Source organism: Anabrus simplex, chromosome 1 (genome assembly GCF_040414725.1).
Source record: "Anabrus simplex isolate iqAnaSimp1 chromosome 1, ASM4041472v1, whole genome shotgun sequence".
NCBI lineage: Eukaryota > Metazoa > Arthropoda > Insecta > Orthoptera > Tettigoniidae > Anabrus > Anabrus simplex.
Window position 1 is genome coordinate 601,033,366 of NC_090265.1, and position 10,061 is coordinate 601,043,426.

The window sequence follows — 10,061 nt, forward strand, 5'->3', positions numbered from 1 at the left end:
CAGTCCATTCCGGAACATGAAATGTTATTTACGTTTAAAACCTACCTTGGGACAGGTGGATGCTAAATATGAATTTTGGTTCGAATATCTTCAGTAGTTTTCAAGTTGTAAGGAATAAGCTTTACACGCACCCGCTCGTGTGTTAAGTCCGATGGGACTTGTACAAAAAAACGGTCCATTAATGATATCTCCCTTATTAATCCTCGTATTGAAATGATGCACATGAGAAAAAAGGTTTAGAAATTAATTTCTACCGAGGCAGGTAGATTTAAATTAACATTGGTTGTGTATATTTTGTGGAAGTGCAAAATCACACTATCGGTTTCGTATAAACCCCCAGTCAGTTCAGGGATTTAGAAACAATATTTGCCCTAAAACCTATCAAGGACAGGTGTATTCTAAATATGAGTATTGGTGGAAATACATCCAGTAGTTTGTAGCACTCGCGTACATACGGCGTAATTAAGGAAGAAATAATACAGTTAAGAAAGTTGAAAGTAATAGAAAATGGATTATAATTGAGGGCAGCCGGAAAACGACAAATATGTAAATGCCAAGTTAATGTATTGGAAAATCAAATGCCTCTCAATAAATTATGCTAGTGTGAGTTATGGATATAATAAAGCGGTAACAGAGGAGAAATTTAGGTCCATTGATTCCTAGGTAAACAAATAATAAGAAGATGACTAATGGTGTTATTAATTAATCTATTCGAAGGCGGTTATAACATCCAACGATATTCCGCCAATATCCCGCAGATCGGCCGATTGACGCCTCTCTTGCCTTCTACCTAAGGAACAACCACGAATTTAAAAGCATGATGAGGAAAATGGCAATACGTTACTTCCCTGCTGACATGCAGTCAGAGACGTTGCCATGGTAACCTGTAGGTTCGTTGTCGGTCACTCAATGCAGAGCATGATACCAGCGGAAAATTGTAAATTTCTCCGTCATGTGAAGAGTAAGGTAAATTATGAACAAAACGAAAGTTGTTTATAATGAAGAGCCGTTTAACGTACGGTAAACGAAGTTTACAGAAAATCAATAGTATAAGAGAAAATGGAGGAAAACCACCCATTCTGGTTTTCCTATAAACCCCCCGTCTATTCAAAGATTTTAAAATGGTATGCATATCAAAACCTTCCCCGGGATGAGTATACTCTAAATATGAAGTTTGGTTGAGATCTATCCAGCCGTTTCGACGTGATGGTGGAAAAACCATTCGGGTTTTCCTATAAACCCCCGTCTATTCGAAGATTTTAAAATGATATGCATATCAAAACCTTCCCCGAAATGAGTATATTCTAAATATGAAATCTGGTTGAGATCTATCCAGCCGTTTCGACGTGATGGTGGAAAAACCATTCCGGTTTTCCTATAAACCCCCCGTGTATTGAAAGATTTTAAAATGATATGCATATCGAAACCTTCCCCGGGAGGAGTATACTCTAAATATGAAGTTTGGTTGAGATCTATCCAGCCGTTTCGACGTGATGGTGGAAATACCATTCTGGTTTCCCTATAACCCCCCGTGTATTCAAAGATTTTAAAATGATATGCATATCAAAACCTTCCCCGGGAGGAGTATACTCTAAATACGAAGTTTAGTTGAGATCTATCCAGCCGTTTCGACGTGATGGTGGAAAAACCATTCTTGTCTTCCTATAAACCCCCGTCTATTCAAAGATTTTAAAATGATATGCATATCGAAACCTTCCCCGGGACGAGTATACTCTAAATATGAAGTTTGGTTGAGATCTATCCAGCCGTTTCGACGTGATGGTGGAAAAACCATTCTGGTTTTCCTATAAACCCCCCGTGTATTCAAAGATTTTAAAATGATATTCATATCGAAAGCTTCCTCGGGAGGAGTATACTCTAAATATATAGTTTGGTTGAGATCTATCCAGCCGTTTCGACGTGATGGTGGAAAATCCATTCTGGTTTTCTTATAAACCCCCCGTGCATTCAAAGATTTTAAAATGATATGCGTATCTAAACCTTCCCCGGGAGGAGTATACTCTAAATATGAAGTTTGGTTGAGATCTATCCAGCCGTTTCGACGTGATGGTGGAAAAACCATTCTGGTTTTCTTATAAACCCCCCGTGTATTCAAAGATTTTAAAATGATATGCGTATCTAAACCTTCCCCGGGATGAGTATACTCTAAATATGAAGTTTGGTTGAGATCTATCCAGCCGTTTCGTTGTGATGGTGGAAAAACCATTCTGGTTTTTCTTATAAACCCCCCGTGTATTCAAAGATTTTAAAATGATATGCGTATCTAAACCTTCCCCGGGAGGAGTATACTCTAAATATGAAGTTTGGTTGAGATCTATCCAGCCGTTTCGACGTGATGGTGGAAAAACCATTCTGGTTTTCTTATAAATCCCCCGTGTATTCAAAGATTTTAAAATGATATGCGTATCTAAACCTTCCCCGGGAGGAGTATACTCTAAATATGAAGTTTGGTTGAGATCTATCCAGCCGTTTCGACGTGATGGTGGAAAAACCATTCTGGTTTTCTTATAAACCCCCCGTGTATTCAAAGATTTTAAAATGATATGCGTATCTAAACCTTCCCCGGGATGAGTATACTCTAAATATGAAGTTTGGTTGAGATCTATCCAGCCGTTTCGTTGTGATGGTGGAAAAACCATTCTGGTTTTTCTTATAAACCCCCCGTGTATTCAAAGATTTTAAAATGATATGCGTATCTAAACCTTCCCCGGGAGGAGTATACTCTAAATATGAAGTTTGGTTGAGATCTATCCAGCCGTTTCGACGTGATGGTGGAAAAACCATTCTGGTTTTCTTATAAATCCCCCGTGTATTCAAAGATTTTAAAATGATATGCGTATCTAAACCTTCCCCGGGAGGAGTATACTCTAAATATGAAGTTTGGTTGAGATCTATCCAGCCGTTTCGACGTGATGGTGGAAAAACCATTCTGGTTTTCTTATAAACCCCCCCGTGTATTCAAAGATTTTAAAATGATATGCGTATCTAAACCTTCCCCGGGATGAGTATACTCTAAATATGAAGTTTGGTTGAGATCTATCCAGCCGTTTCGACGTGATGGTGGAACAGACAAACAGACAAACAGATACAATTTTATTTATATAGATAAATGTGTTTATCATTTTGGAAGATGTTACCAAAATATACGCACAGCCACGATGATTTTGTATACCATAATACATTAAAATGTCTTTCAAAAACTCGTGAGATTGCCTTTTAAGTCTTTTAATTCAGGAGATGGTCTGCCATTTGAAATGTTACTTTCCTCATTTAATGTACACAATCCTAAGAAGTAGTTTAAAAGGCTCTCTACAACCGTCTCGATTATAGAATACTTCACCAGTCAATTGAGAAGGCATGCTTTGGGAAGGAAGGGAAATACAGTTGCCATTGTCTCTAACCAGTATATAATGCAAATTATATAATACAGAATATACCTAATTCTTATTTTTCTGTATGTTGCTGGCAGAAATGCAGACAACATAGATGCCATCCTTCTGTTAGGGGAAAATCAATCTTTGCAATTGATGAAAAGGCTGTGCACAGGGACACTTAATGGAATAGTTGTTTTTAATTTTAAGTCCGCACCAAATAGAGATGGATATTATAGGACTACCTGTTGCCCGTGGCTTCGCTCGCATGGATTTTATAATTTGATAAAAGTAATCATTCCTCGGTACTGCACTAAGATATTATCTGAAAATCCCTGAAGTATACAACTCGCCAAAAATTTGAGTTTCATTTATCCCAGTACCTCTTTGTAAACCACGTTTGTGTCATTGCCTTTCGGGGCTATGATGACAGGCTGCTGGAACATGCGACATAGAACTGTACGTATCAAGTCGAAAAAAATTGTTTATTTGTAAAGGAGATTCCAAATACCAATTTCCACATCTGTAATATCTTCAGGTTCTGAGATATAAATATCCCCACAAAAATAATTCTACCACTTTCCAGTCCTCCCACCACCCCCCAACTATGTGGATTTTCCAAGAACCAAAAAATGTGTTACTTTATTTTCAAAGGAGATTCCAAATACCAATTTTCACATCCTTAAACTGTTAACTTCTTGAGATTAAGGCATACTCCTTTTAAAAATTACCCCCTTACCAACAGAATATCCAAGAATCCTTCCTTAGTGAGCACCTATGCTGTATTATAAATATATCCCCAAAATTTCATTTCTTTATGTGCAGTAGTTTTGGTTTGGCTATGATGAGTGAGTCAGTCAGGACATGTTATTTTATATATATACAGTAGATAAGTTTGATGTGTTTGGAGAGGTAAGAAAGCACCACATCCAGCACTGGAAAAGCTACTGATTCATTACCTAGCTCTCAGTGTGATGTACTGTATATTGATTACTAGAACAATTACAATATTGTATTTCAAGAAGTAAATTATGAGTAAAAATCAATTTTAACACAAACTTACTGTTTTAGTAATTACATTATTTCCCAACTCTTGAGCTTATCTAAATGTACATCAATCTCTATGCATGATTTGATAGAGAATTAATCAAGAGACCTCTGCAGTCCATCCAGGTGTAATCCACCTGTTCAAAGTTGTATTCCTACTCAAAGGAACAAGTTTAATTTATTTCACTTTCCTGTCTTTCAAGCATGTAAAGGTCGTGTTCTATGTTGGCTTCTGAGGGAGTAAAATGATCTTTTATATAAAGTACGAGTGCCAAAAATACTTTAATACTCCGTACAAGTCACTTCTGTTTTGAGTATGTCACATTCATGCTTTTGCAGGCTACTTAAAATTTTAATATTTAATCGGATTATTTATAGAAGCCACCTTTTAATGTTTCAGGTTATCTTTAGAAGGACTGGAAGGAGAAGTTAAAACTCTATCGGAAGATGTCCAACATGTTAATTTGATGTTGAAAGAAAGTTCATCTGAAATATGCTCCCTTTTTTCAGGTATGCTAAATTATTCAATATTTATTAGAGTATTCAGACCTGGCTTAAATGATGTAAGCCATGGATAGCCAGTGATACTAAATGCATAGCATTGTTATCATAATTACAGTCATCATCATCCTGCTCTGCTTATCCTCTGTTCATTCTCAATAGATATCCTGTTCTGCTTTCAGAATTTTTGGAGCATGCTCTGAATGATGTGAAGGATCTTGTTGACATGTTGGAGAAAGTGAAGGCTATTTCACTGAGATTGGCTCAGTACTTCTGTGAAGATCCGGTAACTTTTAAGCCAGAAGATTGTTTTAAGCAGTTCTCAGACTTCTTTGACAAAATAAAGAAGGCTCAAGTGGTAAGTATAAAAAGTAAATTCCTCTAACTTAAGAAATGAGATATAAGGAAGATAGTTTAACAACTGGTAAACTTCAAGGGCTTTACCCATGGAATTTTAGTTTAATTTTCCCAAAATATGCATAAGTAGAGTACATAATCATAAATTTTAAGCACTTTCACAGAATTTTGTCAAGACACATTTCTCTGCACTTACATGTCATTATACGATGTTTCATGGATTACCACAAAGTTTGCATATGCACAACTCATCCGGTTGATGGTAGATATATCTCTAACCCATTGACTTTAAACCTTACAATGAAATATATAATTGAATTGGTCATTGTAAGAGGCAGTCATTTTTATCTGTATTGGGATAATTGAAAAAATGTTTTTCTTACTTAATTGTAAGGAATTCTAACAATGACAGACTCAATTAAAAAGTACACGGCCTGAATTATTAAAATGGATCTTCTTGATCCTGAAAACAAAATGCTGGTCTTCTCAAGGGGAGTTAATTTCTGAAAAAAGTCATAATTTTCAACAGTTAAGGCAGGTTACTGGATGTGACCCTCATTGTACAAACTTTTTATTCACTAGGATTATAAATATGTAAGATGTTCAAAGTGTATTAGTATAGAAATAATTAATCTATACCGTACTAATATTATAAAGAGGAAAAATTTGTATATTTGTAACGGATAGACTCAAAAACTACTGAACCAATTTTAAAAATTACTTCACCTACAGACACCTATAGAAAGCTACATTGCCTATGAGTAACATGGGCTGTATTTTATTTTCAAAACAATTCGAGGGGTGGGGCGGGCGATGGGGGGAGATATAAAAATATAAAAATAACAGGCTAATATAGGCGAAATCGAATTCGTCGTATAGGGACGAGACAAAGCTCATTTTAAGCCCCTTGACGCAAAGAACAAAACATGGTAAGCCCTATGGGCCCAAAAAAAAATGTTTTCCTATACCATCGTCTCCATAAGACCTATCTGTGTCGGTGCGACGTAAAGCAAATTTAAAAACAACCTCGGTACGCTGCAGTAATCCTACCTATCGGGGATGAGTGGAAACAGAAGACAAAAAGCACATCACAACAAACAAAGTTTTCTCGTGATGCTTGTACAGACAGACAGACAGACAGACAGACAGACAGACAGACAGACAGACAGAAATTACGGAAGAGTAAAGAATGCGTTTCCTTGTTACTGTGGACATGACCGATACAGAAATACCATTCTTTTAAAATTCTGAGCAATGTACAGACAAAACTCTTATTTTATATATATATAGATACAGTAACACGTTAAATATTTCACTTACACATAGACCTACATACAAACAAAGGGACTGTTCCACTACACAGCACATTCACATGATGCTCTGCACACTTTTTAAGTGTGGTATTTCTCAAAACAACCAATAACACACAGAGCGAGGGGGGGCAGGCTTCTTGGGACAGTAGTAGTCTGCTTCTACTTACATCCACCCTTGCTGTGTTTTTGACAATTTGCATGCAATATACTGCAGACAGAACAATTTGGTTTGTGCTTTTTGTCCTTACTGAACCTTCTCTTGGAGTCCTACTTCGAGCAGGTTATAGAAACAACAGGAACTAACAGTGACACTCTAAAACAGTATTACAGTAGAGGAATTGCGTGGGGTTAATAGCCAATCAAATTCCTCTAGTAAGCAACCTGTTGACAACACAGTGCTGCCAAAATATTGTTCATCTGGTTCAGGCAATAAAGTATAGTAACAAAGCAAACAATAGAGAATTTCCTCAGAAGTAGACGAAAGTTGAATATCGCAGTGAAGGGGGAAAGGGGGGATGTAATTCGACTAAAGTGAAATTTTGCAGCGTAAGAGTTAAATTTTTTTTTCTGGAGCCTTCAGGTTCGAATTAACCAGGTTTTACCATGCACTGATTTTGTTGTAATTCTAGATGCAATTGCTACAGAAGTTCACTAAGCATAAGGGGGAGCAACAAAAAGAATGTGCATGAAAAACACTGATCTCATGTTGTGTTTATTATATTATGTGTTCCAAGGTTTATAAGATTTGATATTTCTTAGCTCTGTTCAATTACTTGTGTTGTCACATTGGGATCCTTTAGTTTTTTGTCTCTATCCTACATTCTCAGTTTTTTACCACTTACATTTATTCACTGTAGCTTCTCTTTCTCTGTCTTTATCCAGCTTTCTTCTGTCATTGTGCTCATATTGTGTGTTCCATTTTGTATTCCTGTTTTTCTATAAATGAAGTGATGTATAACTCGCTCATCATTTCTTTTCCAGGAAAATGAACAACGGCGTAAGCAGGAAGAGCGTGCAAAGCAACGACAGCTCAACCAAACAGCAAATGAAAGCAAGAGAAAAATTTCAAAATCTTCCATTAATCGTAAACATGTAGAAGAAACATGTTTGATAGACACACTTATGGAGGAAATACGCAGTGGTAATTTTAAATTGCGTCGAAATGAAGGCTGAGCAAGAAAACTAAGGACATTAGCAATAATTATGGTATTACATGCAAAATACCACACTTCTGGTGGTAGAACAGGGCAGTAAGAACAATGTCCTATGTGCCAGTGTTAAATGTAAGGAAATGTGCAAGATGTTTTCTCAATCTATATTTTCCATACTCTGTTACTAACTGCATGAATCTGAACATCTGTTACATTTTTACCATGAAAGGAAATGTTTGGTTAGTTGTACAATATTTGCTTGTGTTCTACTGTGATAATTAGCCCATTCCTTTGGGAATCAAATACCTTATATTTACTGAAGAATGGAATCTCAAACAAAAGTTCTTAGCCTCGGTAACATTTGTATTGTTTTATATTGTAAAATACATTTATTTATTTAACTTGTCTAATGAGTTCTTTATATTCTCTCAGGCTGATGTTCTGTATTATGTATTATAATACTGTATATAACAAAGATTTAAACCATGAAAGCATATATAGATGGTACGTAAACTGTGCCTAAATCGCTAATCCAGTGAGGAATTAGTTATTTGAAGAGTATTAAAAGCAGTGCTTTGTAATAAATGTCCATAGGCTTCTAATTTTGTTTTATATTAAATTTTATATATTTAAAGATGTTTATTTCTTTTGTTATTTGCATTATTTTCCACGCTCTTAAATCTATATATATAAAATATCTCCTGACTGACTGATTCATCATCACCAAGTCAAAACTATTGGACTTAAAGAAATGAAATTTTGGGAATACATTTATATAAAAGTGTAGGTGCTCACTAAGGAAGGATTTTTGGATATCCCATTACTAAGGGGGTGAAAAGGGGGATGATAATTTTAAATGAGGATATCTGTATCTCAAAAACTTAAAAGTTCACAGACGTAAAAATTGGTATTTGGAATCTCCTTTAAAAATAAACATGTATTTTTGTTCTTTTTGTAAAATCCCATTAAGGGGGGTGGAAAAAGGGGAAAAGGGGTTTGAATACCTTTTATGAGGATACTTATATCTTCAAAAACTGAAGATGCTACATGCATGAAAATTGGTATTTGGAATTTTTGTTTTCGAAAAATCCACTTAGGAGGGATGGGGTGAAAGAATTGAAAAATGAATTTAATTCTTTGTATGAGGATACTTATATGCCAAAAACTATAGATGTCGAGTACATGAAAATTGGTATTTGGAATCTCCTTAGAAAATAAAAAAAAAACATGTGCTTTTGTTTCTGGAAAATTCACTTAAGGGGGGATGATGAAAGAATCGAAAAATTAGTTCTAAAGATGTTACAAACTTGAAAATTGGTATTTGGAATCTCCTTTGAACATAATGAAACACACAATTTTGAGGGGAAATCAACTTGGAGGGAAAGGGCAGATGAAAACTGAGTTGGATTATTTTTATGAGGATACATATATCTCGAACTGAAGATGTTAGTCATGATAATTGGTAATTGGAAGCTCCTTTATAAATAAAGAAACATGTATTATTTAGTGATGGGCAGTCTGAGACTAGGTCTCGAAATTTCTCGGGATTTCTCGAGACTAGCGCAGGCACAATTTCCCGTGAAAAATTTTGAGAGATCACAAGAGCGTTGACCCCGCATTGTGCAGCAAGCAGAATGTCGTTAGGCCTACAGGTGTTGGAGCTGAACATTGTTTGTGCCGAGTATGCGAATAGCCAACCACGGGCCTTCTCCATTTCGTAAACATGTGTCAACAAGCGACTAGGGCGTTCATTTCTACCGAGGTCCATTTTGACGCAGTTTAACATAATTATAAAGGATACGCATTCTGGCATTGTATACACTGGTAGGTAAACGAATGAGTGGGTTAAATACAGAACCTTGCGACTACTGTAGGTACACGTACCTGGATACTAGAGGCGTGCATTATTCGAACTCGAAACGAGGCAAGATGCGCCTTGCTGCATATGCAACCACAATTACGCATGAGTGGAATGTGTAATCTAAAAGGCTTCATTTTGCTCCAATTCTTTCGACAGGTAGATGTACTTACATGTAATAAATATCATTTTTGGTCCGTATTGATGATATTAGATTGAAATAATAACATTAAGTTATTTATTAGACCACCTAATCAATACAAAATCGTCTTGGATGATTTACATAAATTTGTTAGCTAATAATGGGACATGTTTCGCCTTCCCTGAAGGCATCATCAGCCATAGTCTTAACCTTAAATTAAAAATAGGCGTCTAAATAACATGTAGTAATGAAATGAATTTTAAAAATCTTGAAGAGATTTGAAGTAAAATAAAGTTAAAA

The 10,061-nt window shown here is 35.8% G+C and overlaps 1 protein-coding gene across 9 annotated transcripts in view; it reads left to right on the plus strand.

Moving 5' to 3' along the window:
• Positions 1-8,403, plus strand: part of LOC136857189 (inverted formin-2) — a 506,484-nt gene extending 498,081 nt beyond the window's left edge. For 8 of the 9 annotated variants that reach the window (XM_067135641.2, XM_067135640.2, XM_067135644.2 and 5 more), the window contains 3 exons: positions 4,840-4,949; positions 5,123-5,298; positions 7,592-8,403. In XM_067135641.2, the coding sequence (XP_066991742.2) occupies positions 4,840-4,949; positions 5,123-5,298; positions 7,592-7,783 (478 nt within the window). In that variant the 3' untranslated portion in view covers positions 7,784-8,403. Of the gene's footprint in view, positions 1-4,839; positions 4,950-5,116; positions 5,299-7,591 lie in introns of those variants that run through there. The other variant, XM_067135643.2, reaches the window with a different exon arrangement.
• The last annotated feature ends 1,658 nt before the right edge of the window (positions 8,404-10,061 follow it).